Here is a 21,892-nt window from a genome sequence, read left to right as displayed (position 1 = left end):
TTTGGCTACTCTGTATGCATAATCATAAAACTTCCTCATGATCTGTGTGAAAATACCTTCTTAACCGTGACGAGTTGTAAACAATCCTAATTTAGCATATACATAATGCATACTCATGGTTTGAAATCTTTGTTTACTTTCGCTCGTGACGATTTTCCAGATGAAATGTAATCAAACTAATTTACCTGTTAATTACGTAAACTTGTTGTTTTTGGCTCAAATTTTCGACTTAAAGTGAATAACTTTAATATTACTTTGATATGGCCACTTTAAATTTAGAATATTTTGACCTTCATTTTTTTGTGTTTCAAGGGACAATACATCTTTAATATTGGGCATACCCTATTCAATATATTAACAAATATATCCACGACACTTTATTATTTTATTTAGTCATCAAAGCATGCATTATGAATTGAAAATATTACATAATTGTTATTAATAATAATAGGATGTAGTTATAATGGGATGTTTCGTTCAAGAATCAATCAATCGAACTTTATTATGTACTAGCGCACGCGCGCGCAACATTCTTTGCCGCAAGTACTTCTGTACGCTGATGTGCACATTGATATTTCACCGTAAAATGTGCAATTACATTTTGTTAAATATAAGAAAAAGTTCAAAGTATTTTCTTGCTCCTATACTTTACATGCATTAACTGAGACAAGTTTGACACAAATTGATCTGCATATCACGTGACTATAATCCAATGTCGTAACTCTTTATATATATGGCTCTGAATCATGCCTGCTACTGTTGGGAAGTGATTGGAAATATGTTTTTACTGATATATCACAGAAAATATTTTATATGATAGTATGTAAATAATTTCTTTATTAATTCGTATTGCTAGAAAAGGTAATTGGGCTTGTTATTACAATAAACGACTGTATAGTTTGATATATGCCTTGGCCTACCTTTGTCGTCGGTCGTAGGCCTCCTAAATAAATGAATGAGTATAAAATTAATAGATTCTAACGTCCGGGCTTAGAGATAGAGTGTAGAGGTAGATGCTGGTGGTGGTGGTAGTAGGGCCTAGCCAATTAAATTGTCCATTAGACTGTCTTCACGTGCACACTATCTATGAATAATAAGAATAATGTATTGTAATTGGCCTTTCTTATAAATAATTGGGCCCTCTTAGACTTAGGCCTACTCAATATTTTTATAAAAAGAACATTATGCAAATGCCTCGATGTTCTTAACACCTAGGTGCATCATTCACAAATAGTTATTATTGATGCAGGTGTGTGTCAAAAAACCTAAATAATGGTATGTCATATCATGAACATTTGTCACAATGCATCATTGTTCTTCAAAATTGGTGTCTCATTTGTCGTATTCGATTGGGAACTTTCGTTGTCAACGTAAAGATTCGTTGAGTACTTTTTGTATTCGAATTGTAAATTTGTGCTCAACAGAAAGTCATTCGAATAAAAAACGTTGACAACGAAAGCTTTTTCGTTAAGAACAATTGTCATATTCGATTGGGAACTTTCGTTGTCAACGTAAAGATTTGTTGAATACTTTTTGTATTCGAATTGTAAATTTGTGCTCAACAGAAAGTCATTCGAATAGAAAACGTTGACAACGAAAGCTTTTTCGTTAAGAACAATCTCAACGCTCAAAATACTCCGTTAAAGAAGTACTTAACGGAAAAACTACTTAACGGTACACTCGAATACGACAATTGTCACCTAATCCTAAAGGTAATTAGTCACTTTTTTGATGCAGAGGTGTGTCCTGGTATTCATAAGGTATGAAGCACATTGGACAAATGACGCACCTCTCTCCGGGGTCATATAGTGGGTTATACAATTGATATGTAATATACTGTAAAAATTAATTTTAAGAACACACCATGACACCTTAATACATGCTGTATGAGTAAATTCTATTAGTTATATAAACATTTTATCAATCATCAATCAATTATTTTACATTTAACCATGATATTCACATTTGTCATTTTGTTTTTGTAGTACACCAGTCTCATATTATTGCATAATTATTGATTCCAATAAACCAACCTAGAAAAATTTGATTTATCATTTTCTTCAGTCTAGCCTAAAAAAGTGTGAACTATTTACCAGGGAAAGGGGAGCAAGAATTTATGAAACAAAATTAAATTTGTTATTATTGGGAAGTGACATAGGTATAACCGGCCTACTTACTTCATGTTTTTCATCACATAAATTATAGGCCTAAGATGGCTATACATTATTACTGTATGTATATTGTACTTTCCACTCCTATAATATCTCAATTTATAGTTTTCCATGCATACTCCATTCAAGTTCAACTAGGATTTGATACTGCATAATTGACAGATTTACTATATGACACCTGTAGTAAAAAATGCATGTTTATTTTAAAAATATCAAAACACATGTGGAATAATCAACCATTGTTGTCTGAAAGTTCGATTTAACCCTAATTTAAACTTTACCTTCACTTTAAGTTAAAAAAAATGTGCAATTGAAAATAGTTACCGTCACTCAAGAATGTAATTTAAATGAATCTGTTTTATGATCAGAATAATAAAATGACATGAGTGCATTTATTTTGTACTTTCTATATCTATCCTATTTTAAATATTCCAAACATCATTTTTATTTATGATCCATGTTTTACTGTGTGTGCGACATCTGTGTTTTCTCCACTCAACCAAGAAAATGTAGTCCTGGTTCCCAAACTAAAATTAAATGTTTTATAAATGGTTCACCTACTGTACTGTACACTCACAGTCACCTAAATGTTATTTGTTTTATGCCACAATAGAAACAGTAAAGCATTATTTTCATCAGTTTACATTTATTTAGTAGTAAACAGCTGTTTTTCATTTATTTAGGAAATGTTAATATTATAGGTTAACTACTAAACTGTCCATATGTCAGCCCTGTCAATTTGTGTTGAGACATGCTGTAAACCTGTAATATTATCGAGGGTATCTTAAAAAAAAAATTAGCTCCCACCCTAATGTGATATATAACCGTAACCAATTTTCTATTAGATTATACACATTCATTCAAATCAATTTACTTTGTCATCAATTTGTTTAAATGATTTAGTTTATTCTGTGTTGTACAGTAGTCTGTGGCAGTTGTTCTCTAGTCTGCATATCAATTACAACAATTTCTTTTCTATTTATTGTGCAGAGTACAATACAATTTTTACTCTAATTACTCTAATTAGAATATGAAAATGATTAGTTTTTATTCATTTTAAACATCCATCCAATCTGTTTTTTAACCTTTTTCTTGGAAATCAAACAAAAATGCAGTATGATAATTAGTAAGAAGAATTTTATTTGTAAAGCTTCATTTTGGTTACAGTAAATGTAAAGTAGCAATAGCTGCATCTACACTACTAATTACCCTCACTTTTACACATCTACATATTGTTTCATTATACCAGCTTTGTAAGGTCTGAATAATTAAAATAGATCATCAGCATATTATTCTAATTCGACATTGCCATGCAGTTTAATGCAAACTGTAACATATATACCTGCACGTCCTTCAACCAACCAATAATGTCCAAATAATGTCTGGATCTGAGAGCAAGGCATGAACTGAGTTGTCTTAAAGCTTTTCAATCTCACTTGGCATTTTAATGTTCACAGTATTTGTACTTGCACCTGTTTTTTAAAACACAGTTTATTTATTACTGTTTTATTTCAGACAAAATTCTGACAGTCGCAGAACCTAAGTAGAAGTCGGAAAAAGAAAATGAAACAGTCTAAAAAGATTCTGACTTTCTTGTGCAGTTTCAGCGAATGTTTATTTTTCGGCGGGCTCACGTACGGTTGGGTAGCGCTCGTATTCATTTTGAAAGATCGTGGTTTCTTCAGCGACGAATGTGATGCGGATTCTACTGTTGCCCCACTATTAAACGAGTCAGATGATTCGTGTGGAAGCGTGGTAAATTCAACAGAAATTTCGTGCCCGGGACAAGATGGAAAACTCCAAGTGGTTTTCATGGTTGCGGCATTCACTATTAACGGAACCGCATTCATAATAGGGCCGATATATGATAAATATGGAACCAGACTTGTACGCATTGTATTCAGGTAAATAGCATAGTGGCATAAATTAAATGAGAACAGAGCATTATGATACAATAATGAACGATACAAAATATAGTTGAATGAGAATAGTTATATGTATTTTGATGTTTCAATTTATTTATTTTTTATTACCTATATATAGCATTAATTATTTTTTTAAAGTATTTTTTACCAATTTTAGGCCTATACATATTTTGTAAATTTTAAACAAAATTCAGCATTTTTGATAGCATGTTTTTATCTTTTTGTTTTATGAATAAATACTAATGAATAAAAAAATACAGTGTCTTCCATAAGCTGGAGAGTCAAATACAATTCCTTATTTGTTTTATATTATAAACATAAAGTTTAATTTAGTTAATCATGCCTTAATGATAAGAAATATAGTTAGGGAGAATCGGAAGAATATAGTGAAAAGTTTGACTTTCCATGAGCTGGGAACTCAAATACAAAATATTCATGACTTGTTTTTTTAATAATGTAAAGTTTGATTTAATTAATCCGCGGTTTCCATTTTAGATAATGTCAAAAGCTAGTTCATTCTAAAAGATACCGCTGGCACTGCAATTCTCGTCAGCATTGTTGGATTGTTTAAATTTTTTTACAAATTATTATTTTTCATTTATTTTCAGTGTTTTCTTAGCGTTAGCATTCATTCTGCTAGCCCTCAGTGACCCTGAAAAGCCCAACATCTTATTTCCTGCTACCATGTTTTTGTCAAGCGGTGGTATCATGATTTTACTCTCCAATATACAGGTAAGACTACACTTGCTTTCCATCCATGACCGCTGTAAATGATTTAATGAACGTTGATATAAAGTCTGGGTATACCATGATAAAGTGGAGTTAATGCAAAGATTATGTAGTTAGTAAAGAATACAATTAATGGATGTAATAACCGGAAAAAAACAAACTAACTCTGTGATTTACGAATCAAAACTTTAAACTAATATCCAACTGATTATTTAGTACCATATATACTGTACGGCTGAAATATGACGATTACAAAAAGTATACACATTGGCCAAGGCCTATGGTTGAAAACGTACCAAAAAGAAATATTTATCATATTGGGTCATTTTCTTCGCAGAATTACACACTAAATATGACGTCACCAACTAAATAGAAACTTTTTAATATCCTGTTGAAATAATAAATCATCATTTCCTAAAATTTGCATTAGAGAAATTTGAGATTTACAACGTAATATCAAAGTGTCAGAAATGAGTACTGCTTCTAGTATGACTATGTTGACAAGGCAAGGGAACCTATTCCTCTAGGATTATCCTCTCCCAACAACGTTATTTTAATTGAGTTAGCATTGTTGTCAATTACAGGAAATCCTGACTTTTCCACATGTTGTAAATCAAAACATTATGCAACCCTCGCAACAAGACTTAATTTTATCTTGGTTCCTACTAAAGATGCAGCATATGGCGAGCTGACCAATGACAAGTTTGAATAATTCATCGCCTGTAATTGGTCAAATCATTTGCTTTCTTGTGTTGTGTCGCTTGTGGGAATGAAGTATAGTAAAATATGTTTGCTGTACACACATTTGTTTCTACAATACACTTGTGGTTTACTCAGACTGCAAACCTAATTTCATTCAACTTTTATTTCAGACAAACTCTCCATATGATAATAATACAAACAGTGGCGTAAATGCTATGAGCGCTCACTGGCTTAACCCAGGGGCCCCTGAGCTTATGCCCAGAGGAAAAAACCGGCATTAAAATATGTGGAAAAAGGCTAAAATGCCCAAGGCCTCCAGCGATGGAGGGCCACTTAGGGTTCCTAAACTTAGGGGCCTCATGTCTCTGTGTTACGCCACTGAATACAAACAAAAGAAAATAATAAATTGTGTACAATCAACAAATGATGAAGGAGAGAGGACCGTATGTTTATTCTGCATACAATAACAAATAAATAAAATGCTTGATTTATGCATTCTTTTGTTTAGGTTGGAAATCTGTTTGGACGATGGCGCTCTACAATAGTTACTGCGTTTAGTGGTGCATTTGACTCGTCCGCATTTGTTATGTTACTTGTTAAGGTAATTATTTTTAACATTTATTTAATAGTTATTTAAAAGTAATTGTTCTTTTATTGTTTTATAGAATTCAAAATAATGTGATTGTTGAAATGTTATAGATATGATTTTTCCACTAAAATATTTTGAAGCATTTTGATTTTGTTTGTTACAGATTGGATATGACGGCGGTGTATCAATGCAAACGTCGTTTATCATCTTGGCTGTAGCCACCCTCGGGTTCAACCTCAATACGTGGATCTTTCTGCCAGTGAAACACATTCCCTGGCCTTTACCCAGTGACTGGGGAAAACCAACCAAGGTGGATGAAGAAACAAAAGAAAATCCACCAGAACAGGAAGAGATGAAAGTGTATGGTGAATCTGAGAAAGTAAACGGAAGTCATGTCGGTAAGGGTCAAAGTTCATACAAGACTCGGCTATCTCTAAAACCAAAATTCGGAAATAATAATATATATTCTTTATATGACCCTATGGTAGGTTCATATGACTATCGTAAGGTTCATATGACCTCACATCATGGTATGGTTCATATGGCCATATGGTAAGGTTCATATGAAATAAGTTCATATAAGTGTCCTTCAGCAATTTATATCATGTAATATATTCAACTCAAATTTCAGACAAAACAGATGATAAAAATTCAAGTCAATCGCAGCTACATGATCTCCTTGAGCGCGAGTATCCGAACCTACGAACGTGTTTTATATCGCCTATGTATCTATTGTTGTTGTTATGGCTGTCGGTGATCCAGTTACGTCATTGGTTCTTTCTGGGGACGTTCAACCCGTGGATAAATGGAATGTCTTGTGACAAAAGTGAAGGTAATTTAAACACAAATTAAATTTGTGGATCTCCATATTTGGGGTAGAGGTGTGGGATTTTGAGTGAGCGGGTGGGGTTAGGGAGGCTTAGCATTGGTGGAACGGTCTCATAGTAGTGTCATTAATGTGTATAGTTCTAGTGTAATAGTAATTGAGCATAAAATTAAGGAAATTGAATCAATTTAAATAATAATCATTAATTGATTTAGTTATTAATAACATTTCCTCTATCACGTTTTCCAATCAATTAAATCATAAAAATTGGAACAAATGTCAGTTTCAGCAAATCTATTCGGACTGTAGAAGTTAATTACCTGTTGGTAATGCTATTTTTTAGTTGTAATTTAAACTTAATAGCTAAACTATGGGTAAATAATTAAATCGATGAATGAAGTTAATTATCATTGTCTTACAAAAATGTGAACGTTTTTTTAATTTTAGCTTCTTATGAGTAATAAGATAAGTATATAAGTAAATTATGAAGTTTTTGTTTATATCTAGTGAGCAAGTACACGTCTGCATTTGCATCGGTACAGTTCTGTGGTATTTTATTCGCACCCCTCTGTGGCTTGATACTGGATAGAAACCGCAAGAAGAAAACATCAACTGGAAGAGGTAAATTTGTTTCACTGTTTAATTTCCCTCTGAATAGGTATGTTCGAAAGGAAGGGTTGTAGTGTACATATATGAATTTTATTATGGTAATTGAAAACTACCATGAGGTAAGTTTTTGTCAAGAAGTAAAGCTAATAAGCCAATATGGTCGAGCTTTTATGGCAGGGGCGCTGTTTACCCTACCATATCGGCATGAGTTCGAGGCCAACTTGCTCCTCGTTCTGGTGGTGGAAGAAGTCTTCTTGGATAAGAACCGTAGGTCCAGTGTACACAGTTACTCGGGTTATCATTCGAGACAAGTAGGGGGTTCCCCCCAGTGAACTGCTTCACAAAATCCTATCTGATAGGACAGTAATTAATTTACTATTGGTTATCCCTTGGCCACATGTGCATAAATACATAAATGAAAAAAAAAATACAAATTTCATTATTAGATGCCAGTGAACGTACATTCCTTGACGATCTTGAAGACAGCATCTTGGCGTTTGTGGTCACCATCATCATCACTTTGCTCTTTTGTGTCATGATCATTGTCCCGATATTAGAGGTGCAGTATGTAACGTTTGTTCTACAAGTGTTGAGTCGTGCGTTCTTGTACGGACTTGCAGCAGCCTTCATCGCCACTGCGTAAGTTTTTTATTTATTTCTTCCATTAGTAAGTAATACTCAGTACTCAAATCACAAACCATGCCTTTTTGTATAAGACTTAGGTAGTGGCATTTTTTAAAGCATCTTGAAAATCCTAGAATTGAGAAAGAGACAGAATCTACTCATTGTACTACTTATATTGTTATCTTTTTGTTAATTGTAGTGGAGCTGTAGCTTGGTGGTTAACATGCTTGCCTTCCAATGCCAAGGTGCGGGGTTCAATCCTGACCTAGTGCCTGAGTTGTAACTTTACTCCCTAAGCCAAAAAATGAGACTTAGTTTATAAGCATGATAAATTTATTTATTTTATTTAATCTTTCTTTATTCTGAAATACACTTTCAATACAATGTACTGATTTCCAAAGTGATTCAGTTCTTAACTACATAAATGTAAACAAAATACAGTATATAAATGGACAAAAGAAAGTATAAAATTAAACTATAATTTATCCATCCTGTAATATATATAATATAGTTTGTGCTCGCGGTTGGATGCTTATTAAATAAAAAAAAGAAAGAAAATCTACCTATTCAACTACTTACAGTATATTGTGAATTGTTTGTTACTTATCTATTTACTGTAGATTTCCAATGCAATACTTTGGTGCTTTGTATGGATCTGGTATGATTTTGACTGCTGTGTTTGGTCTCCTTCAGAGGCCTTTGTTTCGAATCACCCAAAGTGTATCTGGAGGTGATCCATTAGCAGTAAGTTGTTATGCATATTTATGTATTTTATCTGTCAAATTAACACCCCCCCCCCCACCTCCCAACTCCTCTCTTTTCCCCCTCACATCTTTCTTTCCCCTCTCACATATTTTCTCCTCTCCCCCCCCCCCCCCACTTTCACCTTCTTCTTTCCGCAGTCATTTCCTTTCACTCTCTTCTTCTTTGACTCGCTTGCCCCTCCCACACTCTAATTTTTCAACCTTCCCTTTCACTCAGTTCTCCTCAAACATCCCATCTTCCCCCAACCCTTTCAATACCGCTTTTCCTCTCTCCGCACAATCCTGCCTTTTCTCTTGCTTTTGCCCTCTCTCTCTTTCTGTTATCTCTCCTTCTTTCCTGTATTTATGAAAAAAAAACTGATGCTTAGATGAAATGTTCTTGATTGTTTTCTTTCAGGTGAACATATTTGTGTTGGTACTCAACTTTGTCCCCTTTCTGCTACCCCTGTACATTCATTTTTATGTGAAAAAGAAGCGTGTTGCCATAAGCCAGCAGAACGGTACAGCAGACCCATTGTCACCAACAGTTACTTAAAGTATAAACACCTTGTCTTTATTTTTGTACTTTTTACTAATACATATATAGTATGAATTGATACTTGTTGTTTAGTACCCTTCACTTTCCTATTGTCCTTTTTTTTTTAAATGTTATCACATGATTTTAATGTCATTTTTACTGGACAGTGGAATGGTTTATATATAATATATGTAGCTGTTAAGGCTGAATTTCTCTTGTTCATTTTTCTAGTTTCATAACATTTTAAATCTTGGGGTATACTTTAATTATTTAGAAAGAAAGTGAGTTGAGGAGGGGGAGTTAGGGAGGGGAATTAATTTGGGGAGGGGAAGTATACAATTGAGAAAACTAATAATACTAATAACAATACTATGAAGTTGTGTAAAAAAGTATTTTGCGAAGCAAAAAAGGTTATAAACAGAATACGCACACTTAATACTAGAGGTTAAGTAATTGTGGACCGATTATTGTGAGAAGTCTTATTTAATTTTGCCTTCGACGTAACACATGGATGTAGGCGAAACAAAAGTAAGTTGACCAATCATGACAGGATGATGTATTGCATCATGATTGGTAAATTTACTTGCGGTTTGTTTACGTCAAAGGCGGGAACCAAGCTTGAAGGCACAATAGTAATAATTAGTAAATACAGTTATACATTGATAAATTAAACCAGGTAAATGTTCACATTCCAGTTACCTCAACCATGGACCTCAATTCAAGTTTATTTTACAATATCAAGTTCAGACCTATAATTTATAGGTCCATGCCTCAACCACTCACCAACTCTGTGTGTGTCATTATTGCAGCAAATTAAAACCAGTGTCTAAACACTTGGGTTGTAAACTCACTTACATTCAATTTTATTGTTATTAAAAACAAAGATTAAGTTTAAAATAGGAAGAATGAACTTAGTTTTATGAATTATTTAATAAATAAGCCTAGAGGGCTTTAAGGCTAGTTTTACCAGCGAACAACTATGTTATTTAAAAGCTATTTTGTATTAATTTTATAAAATAGGCAAAAACAAAATAGGCTGTTTCACTTCCAAATCGGAAAAGGCTTAGTAGAAACGCAAATATAGAAAACATTTAGATAAGAAACCAGCAGTATTTAACAAAAATAATTTTATATCACAAAGCAGTTTATTTTAACACTTGTTTTATTTGTATACAGTAATCTGTATAATTTTAAGCTAATTATATTGCTATAAAATATGTTTTTAGCAAACGATAGATGCGACAGACTGTATTACATTTACATTATGTAATAGTTTTAACGCTAGATGTAATGTTTTAATCCATTCCCCTTAATACCATAATGTATCCGTACTTAAATGTTACATGACGTTGAATTACAAACATTCATTTAATGTGATATACCCACAATGCGGTGAGTCGTAAGTGGCCATATTTGAATCTTTATTTAGAAGGCTAATCTTCTAATCAACATTCAAATTTGTTTTAGTCAATTTTTGTGGGTTTTAAAATTGAAATTTATCGTCGAATTTTTCAAGAATTCGACCCAGGTTCATCTAGCTAGTGTTACCATGAAGTATTATGGATATAAACAGGCAGTAATTATTATAATACCGTATTTATTCGAATAAAAGTGCCCTGGGCGTTTATTGTTCAAGGGGTTTAGGGCATTTATTTGGGGAGGCGTTTATTTTGTTGAGTGTAATATGTATAATCAAATAAATACCCCCTATATGAAAAAAATACAACTCAATTAATATCGAGAAAGTGATAAAATACAGTAAAAATTGTATAAAAATGATTGGTAATTATTGTAGATCATGTCACTCAATGAATTCTACTACAAATAGAAATGTCTTGTAATACAATATTGTGTATATATGCAGGCCTCTGGGCGTTTATAAAGGAGCTTTATTCAACATAATGTTCTATGGGAGTGGGGTAGGGGTGTTTATTTGAGGGAGACATTTATTCAAAGCGGGGCACATTTATTCAAAGCGGGGCACTTATTCGAATAAATACGGTATATACTGTACAACTCGGTCTACATTCCTGGATTATTACCTAATATGGTCATGTGTTAGAATGTGGTATTATTAACTCATTATTGTAAATGTTAGCATTTTCGCAGTGGTACTTAATATCTTACCCTTTACTATTAAAATATTGTGCAGAACTTTTCATTTAAACTTTTATATGTGTACTCTGTCTTCACTCAAGGATAAATGTATCAATTAATGGCCATTAAGAGAGCCTGTGATGCAATGTGTAAACCTGACCTATAAAGGTCTTTTAAAGTGCAGGTCATGTTTCGGTCATGCAGACCCTGGAATTTTGTTTACCACATATTCCATATTTTTACTGGCATTTACTGATATAGCGCTTGTTTCAGTAACGGTTAAAGATGTAATTGTCCCCCAGAAAAATAATTTTTTGTTGTTGAATATGCCATTTTAATGTCACATAATAGTTATCAACATTGACAAAGATTTAGAGCGACAAAAAAATTATATACATGAAAAAACATGTAATTTAAAGCAAAAAATATTCGTTAATTCCAACTCGGCCAGACAGCGTCGTACGACCAGACCAAAAGAAATAAGCATGCTTAAAGTTCTCACGACGACCTAAAAACTACGCCTGACGCTATCTCAAGAGGACTCTTCGGCATTCAACACCGACGACTAAAGACGCTTCGTCGGGCCTCGTCGTACGATGCTGTTCCATAAATCGTGAACAATCGGACGCGTCTCAGTATATTATATCTACGAAAACTCCCGGGCATGCGCTCGCATGAGACGCTTTGGCACCCAGGTTGTCGTTAAATGTTCATGATTGACAGTCCTAGTAAAATTTAACATATTGGATTGGCTTCGTTCACATAATCTACCCGGTTATTTCATTTTTAAAGAAACCCGTTGCCAACAACTATTAAACTAAAAACAACTGCAACAAGTAGTTTACAATGAATTGGCATAATCTATGGACTTTATAATACGCGACCTGTTATCCCTCTTTGTATATTTGCACATAACATAGCGGGCTACACAATCTATAGTTTGATCCCATATGGTGAGATTGCTTTGTGATTTAGGAAGCCTACACATATGTTGCAATCTCTCTTCAAATAGAGTGTTGATCACGCCAGACTTTCATAGATAGGCGGTCCCCGAGGCGGTCTTATTATTAGGGTCGTTTAATGTTATCACTGAATAAATATACCGGTACACCGCGTGTACGAACGCTCACTCTTGCTCAAATTGCCTAGCTGCAATAACATAACTTTGAACGAAGCCGGACATTCCAGCATTTTAACCGGACATTCCTGAAGTTTTAACCGGACATTGCAGTATGGCAGAACGATGGGTTGGACGTGTTGCCCTGGTAACGGGTGCGTCGTCGGGAAACGGAGAGCAAATCGCTCGTAGATTGGTTGAGCAAGGGATGAAGGTGGTAACCTGCGTAAAGGCTGATGTATTTCATCAACTCAAGGTCAGGTTATGTTTTTAATCTATTTTTTAAAGTATTATTATGTTGATATTTTATAATAAGATTATTTGAAACGTTAAACACCAAAATGAGTTTTCATATGTACAATACATCATGCAATCCAATCGTTAGGCAGTAGCATCATTTTTATCATAAACTTGGAATTTCATGTAACATTTCAAAAAAACATTTATTAACGTCCAAAAGACAAAAAGTAAAAAAAAAAAAAAAACAATGGCAAGAGATAATAAAGAAACTGGACGAAGGCAGATCCAAGAAAGATGTGAATCTTGTGACGGGATTGCCTTTACAAATATATAGGCCTAACTATATAGTAATTGTATTGAGCCGATATACTACAGTACAAACTGTAGAGTATAATATTCTTTTAATATCAATCTTTACGACTTTTACAGGCAATAGCTGATGAACTGAACGCCAAACACTCACCAGGACTGATGCACCCACTTGTCTGTGACGTAAGCAAGGAATCCGATATCCTAGCTATGTTCAAAGAGATCCAGGAGAAGTTTGGCGGAGTAGACGTCTGTGTGAACAACGCTGGTCTTGCTCTTGATAGCCCATTGCTGTCTGGAAAGACGGATAGATGGCAATATATGTTAGATGTAAGTACCGTTGTACCTTTAAAAAGAACCAGTATTAAGCTTGCTTTCCACTAGGACGCAATGCAAGCGAGTTGACCAATGACAAGCGACAATTCGAATAATTAAACACTCGTGATTGGTCAAATCCCCTACATTGCGTTACATCGTTGTGTTGCGTCTCTAGTGGAACCACGCATAACCGACGTTAGGCCTATTTACAAACACAGCGTCATGTCGTGCAAGAAGAAGCGGAAAATTCGAAAGAAGATTTTACTATGCTGAGGCTGCATCAACGAGAATTCACGCGTGGCCTTCTTTTTGCAATCTAGCTAGCTGTTTTATTAAAGATATACTGTCCCCCTGAAAAAATAATTCTTAACATGCCATCCAAAAATTGGATCGAAAAAATGTATTTACCTGAGAAACTGTAATTTAAAGCAAAAAATGGTCAAATTGGCTGCCAGCCAATGGTTTTTGGTGAAATTTTACCATTTGTCATTTTATAAGTGAAAACGTTTTTTTTGTCCTACGGAAGTGATTAACTTTATTAAAACTACAAAATAACATATTCAAAGTCTGATTTAATTAATCTTTATTTTTCATGTTTTTGGGGGACAATACATCTTAGCCTTAAATATGGTAATCTAAACACATTCCTGTCAGGCGTTATTATTTTTCCCATCCGTTTGTTTTACAGGTGAACGTAATGGGTGTGGCTATATGCACAAGAGAGGCCGTCGCTCAGATGATGAAAAATGGAGTCGACGATGGTCATATTATCTTCTTAAACAGGTACAATACTCATAACTTTACAAATGATTATATGTAGGCCTAATTATTGCTTGTACACATTTAGCCTACACATGTCATACAGTGAGTACAAGCCAATGAATGCGCTGCTTTACTACCGATTATTATTCACCTAGTTGTGCACAGTAGGATGCAAGTCGCAGATTAGCACCCCCACCCCCAACTTTAGCACCCCCACCCCCAACTTCATCACCCCTTTTCCCATTTACAAAATATCAAGTAGTGAGCCCTCTATTTCCGAATAATGTTTTCCCTGATATATTTTGCCAAGTACTTCACTCAGTTTCTGAGTGTTTTCTTTTTGTTTGTTTGTTAGTATTGCCGGCCATCGTATAGGTGTTGGATCAACCATTGGGTTTTACAGTGGAACCAAATACATGATAACGGCTATATCAGAAGGAGTAAGGCAAGAACTGAGATTGAAAAATTCTCACATTAGAGTTACGGTATGCTTGGTTTTTTAGTATTATTGATTTTTAGCAATTGGCCGAAAATATTTAATTTTATATATTTTGAAGTGGTTTGAAAAGCGTTTAGTGCAGTATGTTGCTCGTGCTGTGATTGATGACGAAAATGATAATGACGTCAACCAACATGATAATGACGCCATAATATTGGTGGCGCAAAATAACTGTGAAGAAAAAGGGCGCACTAATAATAATGTGATGCATTAATTACATTGATAATGATGATGAACAGACGACGTTGAATATATAATTATTATGTGGGGATGCAAGGAATGACGATGATTGTATGTATGATGATTATGACTACATTTTTTCTCTTTTAAGAATATATCACCTGGAAAGGTAGAAACCCAATTTTACCCAACTCTGTTCGGAGAAGAAAGAGCAAAGAAGATGGCCTCAGAGTTTCCGGTTTGTTACATTATCAAGTTCATTATTAATTTAATCCCAATATACATTTCATAATCTATACAAAATCTTACAAATACAGGTGAAACGCAGCGGATATTAGCAGGCCTATTTACGGTACATAATATGGCAAAATGCGTCTGTGACTGCAAAACATGTATTTCGCGCTGACAACGTTTAGTCTTTAGTCCCATTTGGAGAAATGGAATGTAAAATATGTTATGGGCATAACATCGTGTTTGATTAGTGATAATTAAAATAAATTTATTTTTTCAATTTCAGTATCTGCAGCCGCAGGATATTGCCAGTTCGGTACTACATGCGCTACACGCACCGCCACACGTACAGGTAAACGCCTACCTTTGTTAATTTACTCAAGATAGAAATTTTAGAATTATAAATTTCTGTCGTGTATCTAACCTTACATTTTATTATTTCAGATCTTTGAAGTGCTCATTCGTCCTGTTGAACAAAAAGATTAGATCAACCAACGAACTACCGATAAAGCAGCATCGGTTTGTCCGTCGGTCCTACTGGGATCGTCAATAGCGGGCGTCATAGACGTTATGTTCCCTCGTTCTAGATGGTTTAATAATATTAATATTGGAAATAATTTTCTCAAAACCATTTAATATTATGTTATTGATATATTAAAGGACTATTGTTTACAATGTGTGTTTTTATTTATTTTTTTGCCTTATAATTACCGAAAATACAGGTCGCTATAAATTCGGTTTATTTTGAATACCCAAAAACGGTGCAATTAGTCGTATTGAGTGGTTTTCGCTTTCAAACACTTGTTCATGGTGAAGCAACAAGAACAGAAAGGAAGTAAATAAAATTATTATTTATCAGAACAATAAGGCGGGTCATGTTCCCCATCATGAAAATACATGTCGCTATAAATTCGGTCCATTTTGAATACCCAACGGTGCAATTATTTAGTGTTTTCACTTTCAAACACTTGTTCATGGTGAAGCAAGAACGGAAAGGAAGTAAATAAATTATTATTTATCAGAACAATAAGGCGGGTCATGTTCCCCATCATTTAACGCATAAGCGCGTGTCCGTATATGTACGTCACAATGGTGATCAAACGTCATGGCAATTTTAATAATAGCCAAAGGGAAAAGGGCACACATGAAGTGGTATCAATGCATACCCTTTTTGCCACGTGACCTTAATTCATATGCAAAATCAATGCGATGTGGACAAAGGGTCATAATAAATATGAAAAGATATAGATTAGGAAATAATATTTGCCGAGGGTGACGCTAACCAGTCACTAGTTAAACATCGTTGGACGATCCAAAATTTAAGTACAGTATTCTCATGATGGCAGATCGTTGGGTTGGACGTGTGGCTTTGGTAACTGGTGCATCTGTAGGTATTGGTGCAGCTATCGCTAAAAAGTTGGTAAAACATGGAATGAAGGTGGTTGGATGTGCGAACAATGGAGTCGATAAAGTCAAGGTATAAATGTTTAATTGTGGGGTAATCTATGAGGTATAGTGTAGCAATATAGATGGCTTATCGGGGATTATGGAGATTGAAAAGGCGAACATTTATAATAATCCATGGATTAAGCAATAAAAGACATGTCATCGTGAGTGACACCGTGAAATGTCACTAAGTTCTAGGAAAGTTATACCATGGAGAAATTAGTTTATTGTCCAAACCAATACGTTGTCGACGAATTATCCTGTTGGTATTCCAACATACTTTCTTTTCCTGTATATACGCCCCAAATCCGCGCGCCTAGTAACGTAATATCTATAGGCCTAGGCCAAACAATTCATATATGTTTTTGTTAAATAATATTTGTAGGCAATTGCAGAAGAACTAAAATCCCAGAATGCCCCAGGTATTCTCCATCCTGTGAAATGTGACATCAGTAAAGAGAATGAAATCTTAGCCATGTTTGCTGAGATCAAAGACAAGTTTGGAGGAGTTGATGTCTGTGTTAACAACGCTGGACTTTCAATTGATTGTCCATTGATGTCCGGCAAAACAGAGGACTGGCGACATTTACTAGATGTAAGGTTTTCTGTACATTTCGTGTAATGTTTTTAAAAACTACTTTTATAGCAAAACAACTGTAATGCGCACTATCGGACTTATCTCGTACGGACACATTTGGTCTACGTGACGTCACGTGTTAATTAGGGCCAGTTTATACGATAACAAACGGCGATAAACAGATATAAATTTTTGTTATAAAAAATAAATGAAATTAGGAAACTACTGTACTATGGATAGCCAGCCATTTATTGTCCTGATTGCTCTTACTAATCACGTGTCATTTATTTGGACTTTTGAAAATATCACATTCACCAAGGCAGCATAGATGATTATCCTAGATCTAGGATGAAAACTTCTTTGATTTCTCTGGTTTTAATATATACGAAAAATACATATTTTGTCTAGTTATCGTCGATCGTTAACGGTCTGGTAGGCCATAAATGGGCCTTATCATTAACCACTAATACATTCAAAAGCAGCAGAGAAAACAAGTCATGTATGGCGCGCCAAGTCATGCTTATTTGTCAAAAGGAAATATGCACTTATTTATATAGCATGTTTAGGTGGTGGACAATAGAGGCAAATTGTAGTAGTAATAACGAGTCAAGCATTAACCGTTCCTTGTGTATTGTGACACTAAATATAGTAATGGAGGTAAAAAATAATTACCCATTATTATTTTTTTCCTCCATTATATAGGTAAACGTTTTAGGACTTTCTATCTGTACAAGAGAGGCCCTAAATCAAATGACAGAGAGGGGCGTGGATGATGGCCATATATTTCACTTAAGCAGGTATATATTCTGTTTTTGAATACATTATGATTTATGTATTATACGTCATTATATTTTTTGCAATTTATTTTTTTTAATATAATTTATGGGAAACACAAGTCAGCCTGTGACCTGGCTTTTCTGAACAACAAGCAAAAACACGGATCGTGTTTTCATCGCGTGAGGGTTGAACATGCAATTAAATCATATTTTTATATAATTTATGTTGTGGCTCAACCTTTATTTTAAAGTGTTTTATTTTTTTTTTTTCAGCGTTGGTGGACATTTCGTATTCTCATCCGTCTCATTTTACTGTGGAACAAAACACATGGTTAGAGCTTTGACAGAAGGACTTCGACAAGAACTGAGAGCGAAGAAATCAAACATCAGAATCACGGTTAGCAGAAATGTTTAAGCTTGGTTCCCACTAGCAACACAACATACGCAACATACGCAACGTAACAAAATGCCCTTCCAATAACTGTGTTTGCCCCCGCCGGTGTGAAATCAAACCTGCCATGTTTGCAGCACTGTTGCGTCGTCGGTTCCCACTTGTGATTACGCAATTACAGCACTTTGCGTCAATACGTCGCTGCGTTGCGTTCTAGTGGGAACACGCTTTAGGGCTCACTACGGCACTAAGTTGAGAATGTATAATATCGACAAGGGGTCTAGAAACAGAACGGTAAGCTCTGTCTACACTCATCAAACTTTATGAATCAAATGTGATGTGCCCATATATGGACATGATGATGTCATCCATATCACTACCATATCTAAGTATATCACTACCATATTTGGGCACATCACACCTTTTTTGTCGAACTAGTTTGATAGTGTAGACAGAGCTTTATACAAACAAGGCCAACAGCCATTAAGTCGCGTGCTACAATGCATAGTGATACCGGACCGACAGACAGACCGACAGACAGACCGACAGACAGACAGACAGACCGACCGACATAGTGAACTATACTGACCGAAATTACTGAACATGTTTAAAAATGTTGAAATGTTTAAAAACATTTATATTTTTTTAATTTACACGTGCGTAGCCTGTCACTTTTGACGTGCTCGTATAACGTAATTTCGAGTTGAAAAGTAAGTCAAGAAAACAGAAATCGGGCAAAAAGAGTGCGCAATAACATTTAACGCGCAGTGCGCGCGCAAAAATATGCGCACTCATGGCAATTTTGTAAACGCTTAAAATTGCCTGAAACGTACTCTTATTTCATCGAAAATAAATTGTGAAAATTTTAAGCGCGCGTACGCATGCGTTACATGCGCTACGCACGTAATTGTATTGCCATATGATGATTTATGCCCTGAAATTTATGAGTACCAAATTTTATTTAATTGTGATTCATGGTTGTGAAGATATGATTACAAACGTGATTTCGTTAAATCGTGCGTAGACCGCGTAATTTTTTATTGCGCACCGTGAAAACATAACCACATTGATTCCTGGCCATAAGGAATATACTGTGAAAAATTGACCTATCTAGATTAAACTGATATCAAGATGAGGTCAGAAAGCGATAAAACGCATAGTGATACCGGACCGACAGACCGACAGACCGACAGACCGACCGACCGACCGACATAGTGAACTATAGAGTCGCTTCCACGCGACTAAAAATAGTATATGACCGCGTGCCCATCAATGGCAGGGGTTATTAAAGCCTTCGTGCAGAGTTTTTTTAAACTAAAAAACAAAACAAAAGTCCCAATAATACGTGGATACATTCTATGTGATATGTTTCCAATGTTTTCAGTGTGTACACAAATCATTCTGCTGCAGTTACTGCAGTAACTACATTTTGTTTATCAATTAATCATACATTGTTTATTGTTACTACCGTACACAAAATTAATCATACGTTATATTTTCGTTCAAAAAGGTAATTACTGCGGTAACTGCAGTATATATTTTGACATGATCGATAAAGTATTGACCTGTTTCTTCCACAGAGCATATCTCCTGGTTATGTTCGAACGGAATTTCTACAGAGGATGGTAGGCGAAGAAATTGCAAAAAAATATACCTATGAAATGAAGGTACGTTTTTCTTACAATAGGCTAATGATAAATACAAATATTATAAATTTCATTATAGGCCAAAGGCCAGGACATTTTGGAGAAGATTAATAATATACAGAGGTGTGACGTAGGCCAAATTGTCTAGTGGTTCAGGAAGGACCGCGCATGGATGGTTTTAAACACAATTTCCTGGGTCATTTATTCCCCCAACCCCTTTTCCCCTTCAGCTTTTATAACCTATGTCTTCTTTTTCTAGGGTCTTGATGCTGAAGACATTGCTGACGCGTTAGCATATGCTTTGCACGCTCCTCCTCATTGCCAGGTAAGTTTCATAAATTAATGCTAATAATTTTGTCAGAATCAACATATTACACCTCACAAAATAAATAGAAAATACGTAGAATTTACGTCAGTCCTTCATCGATTTTACTTTTATTCATTGTCTTATTTTTAAAACAGGTTCATGATATACTTTTACGACCAACTAATAACCAGAACGAGTAATAAGAAGACTCCAATATAATATCATAAGCAGACATAAAGCGTGATTTCCACTAGCAACGCAACGCAAGGACGTAACGCAAGTGAATTGACCAATCACAAGCGATGGCTTATTCGCTTGTGATTGCTAACTGTCTATAACTTCGCTTGTCATTGGTCAACACGCTTACGTTGCGTTTACGTCCTTGCATTACGTTCTAGTGGGAACCAAGCTTGACAGGACGGAATTCGTGCGCATCCCCTAATGCTTGGTTCCCTCCATGGAACTATCTTATATTATAGTTCCATGGTTTCCTCTAAAGACACAACACAAGGACGCAACGCAGCGTAAGTTTGTTGACCAATCACAATTGAGGAATTATTACTGTCGCTTGTCATTGGTCAACACGCTTGCCTTGCGTTACGTCATGAGAACAAAGTTTGGAAGTGCTCACGTGACTCTTTCCATGAGCTGTACAGGGAACGTTATGTTCAATAAATAATAATAAATGCGGATTACACTGACGTCCGTATCTAGTTGTTTGTAGCACCTCTTTAGTTGATTGCGTAAATAATACGAGTATAATTAACAGGTTTTCTGATTAATAAATGGTGGTGTTAATCTATAAAATTAAAGAGTACAAGTGGTTTTATACTTTCAGTCAACATGTTTAGGTACATGTTTAGGTACATGTTTAGGTACGTGTTTAGCGTTGCGTGCATATGGTTTTACTGTGGCTCCACACATGGCAAATTAAACACGTTTAAAACCTAAGCGTGTCTTTATTATTGCTTCAACACGTCACTGTTGAATTGGATACAGACTACATGTGTAGAATGTATTTAGAGGTGGCATAATCTTCGTATCTAAACATGTTTAAGGCTAAATGTGTGGAAAATGCGGGTACAAAATACATGTTTAAGATCTAAACACTATTTTTATAAATTCAAATGGACACAAATTGGGATATTATTATTCATAATTAATTCTTTGTGTAAAAATAAAATTTGCGTCTTTATATACCGTTGGTGCGTTTGGTTTTTACACTTGAGGCCTACTGTTACGATCAGATATTACTATAGGTAGCGTTTAGATTCATTGATGTCGTCACAAGTTTCATCATCACGTTTGGACACAATATGCATTTTTTTTTCATATAAATGCCAAATCCTTCACAACCTACCTGTATTTTATGAGAAGCGGGGTCATTCCAAAGGTCATTGAAAATAATACATTTTGAGTGAAATTCATTTTTGCTGAGTCAGTGTTGGTTACATACACACAAGCTCTAACTGTATTTAAACAATAGTATACACGGACCAATAAAGATGAATGAAGTACCAAAATGCTGAGTCACTCATGA

General features: G+C 34.9%; 3 protein-coding genes across 5 annotated transcripts; all 3 read left to right on the top strand.

Annotated features, from left to right (window-relative positions):
* Nucleotides 1-692: 692 nt before the first annotated feature.
* Nucleotides 693-11,610, top strand: LOC140045394 (equilibrative nucleobase transporter 1-like). 3 transcript variants are annotated; one of them, XM_072090259.1, is made up of 11 exons: nt 693-819; nt 3,687-4,075; nt 4,705-4,828; nt 6,036-6,128; nt 6,280-6,514; nt 6,748-6,948; nt 7,450-7,563; nt 7,998-8,190; nt 8,796-8,919; nt 9,337-9,475; nt 10,152-11,610. In XM_072090259.1, the coding sequence occupies exons 2-10, from the start codon at nt 3,735-3,737 to the stop codon at nt 9,472-9,474; spliced, it is 1,563 nt and encodes a 520-aa protein (XP_071946360.1). In that variant the 5' UTR covers nt 693-819; nt 3,687-3,734; the 3' UTR covers nt 9,475; nt 10,152-11,610. The 3 variants fall into 3 exon arrangements, with proteins under 3 accessions (XP_071946360.1, XP_071946358.1, XP_071946359.1); XM_072090257.1 differs by having other exon boundaries at nt 9,337-11,610; XM_072090258.1 differs by lacking the exon at nt 693-819 and adding an exon at nt 832-861 and having other exon boundaries at nt 9,337-11,610.
* An 800-nt stretch (nt 11,611-12,410) lies between these two features.
* Nucleotides 12,411-15,884, top strand: LOC140043922 (dehydrogenase/reductase SDR family member 11-like). The gene is made up of 7 exons (XM_072088409.1): nt 12,411-12,926; nt 13,340-13,549; nt 14,226-14,320; nt 14,655-14,784; nt 15,130-15,216; nt 15,496-15,561; nt 15,654-15,884. Exons 1-7 carry the CDS (start codon nt 12,786-12,788, stop codon nt 15,693-15,695), a joined length of 771 nt encoding a protein of 256 aa, XP_071944510.1. The 5' UTR covers nt 12,411-12,785; the 3' UTR covers nt 15,696-15,884.
* Nucleotides 15,885-16,445: 561 nt separating this feature from the next.
* On the top strand, nt 16,446-21,547 carry LOC140045392 (dehydrogenase/reductase SDR family member 11-like). The gene is made up of 7 exons (XM_072090255.1): nt 16,446-16,686; nt 17,041-17,250; nt 17,935-18,029; nt 18,282-18,405; nt 19,980-20,066; nt 20,305-20,370; nt 20,508-21,547. The coding sequence occupies exons 1-7, from the start codon at nt 16,546-16,548 to the stop codon at nt 20,550-20,552; spliced, it is 768 nt and encodes a 255-aa protein (XP_071946356.1). The 5' UTR covers nt 16,446-16,545; the 3' UTR covers nt 20,553-21,547.
* Nucleotides 21,548-21,892: the final 345 nt, after the last annotated feature.

The sequence above is a fragment of the Antedon mediterranea genome, chromosome 3 (genome assembly GCF_964355755.1).
Source record: "Antedon mediterranea chromosome 3, ecAntMedi1.1, whole genome shotgun sequence".
NCBI lineage: Eukaryota > Metazoa > Echinodermata > Crinoidea > Comatulida > Antedonidae > Antedon > Antedon mediterranea.
The sequence above is the reverse complement of the archived record's forward strand: the minus strand, read 5'-3'. Positions and strand labels throughout refer to the sequence as shown.

Excerpts from the sequence above, each read along its gene's own strand:
- LOC140045392 (XM_072090255.1), top strand. The coding sequence starts at position 16,546 with ATGATGGCAGATCGTTGGGTTGGACGTGTGGCTTTGGTAACTGGTGCA. Across the intron at positions 18,030-18,281 it reads CATATATTTCACTTAAGCAG|CGTTGGTGGACATTTCGTAT; the intron begins GTATATATTCTG and ends TTTTTTTTTCAG. Across the intron at positions 20,067-20,304 it reads AATATACCTATGAAATGAAG|GGTCTTGATGCTGAAGACAT; the intron begins GTACGTTTTTCT and ends TTCTTTTTCTAG.
- LOC140045394 (XM_072090259.1), top strand. The coding sequence starts at position 3,735 with ATGAAACAGTCTAAAAAGATTCTGACTTTCTTGTGCAGTTTCAGCGAA. Across the intron at positions 6,949-7,449 it reads GTCTTGTGACAAAAGTGAAG|TGAGCAAGTACACGTCTGCA; the intron begins GTAATTTAAACA and ends GTTTATATCTAG. Across the intron at positions 8,191-8,795 it reads GCAGCCTTCATCGCCACTGC|ATTTCCAATGCAATACTTTG; the intron begins GTAAGTTTTTTA and ends TATTTACTGTAG.
- LOC140043922 (XM_072088409.1), top strand. The coding sequence starts at position 12,786 with ATGGCAGAACGATGGGTTGGACGTGTTGCCCTGGTAACGGGTGCGTCG. Across the intron at positions 12,927-13,339 it reads ATGTATTTCATCAACTCAAG|GCAATAGCTGATGAACTGAA; the intron begins GTCAGGTTATGT and ends CGACTTTTACAG. Across the intron at positions 15,217-15,495 it reads AGATGGCCTCAGAGTTTCCG|TATCTGCAGCCGCAGGATAT; the intron begins GTTTGTTACATT and ends TTTCAATTTCAG.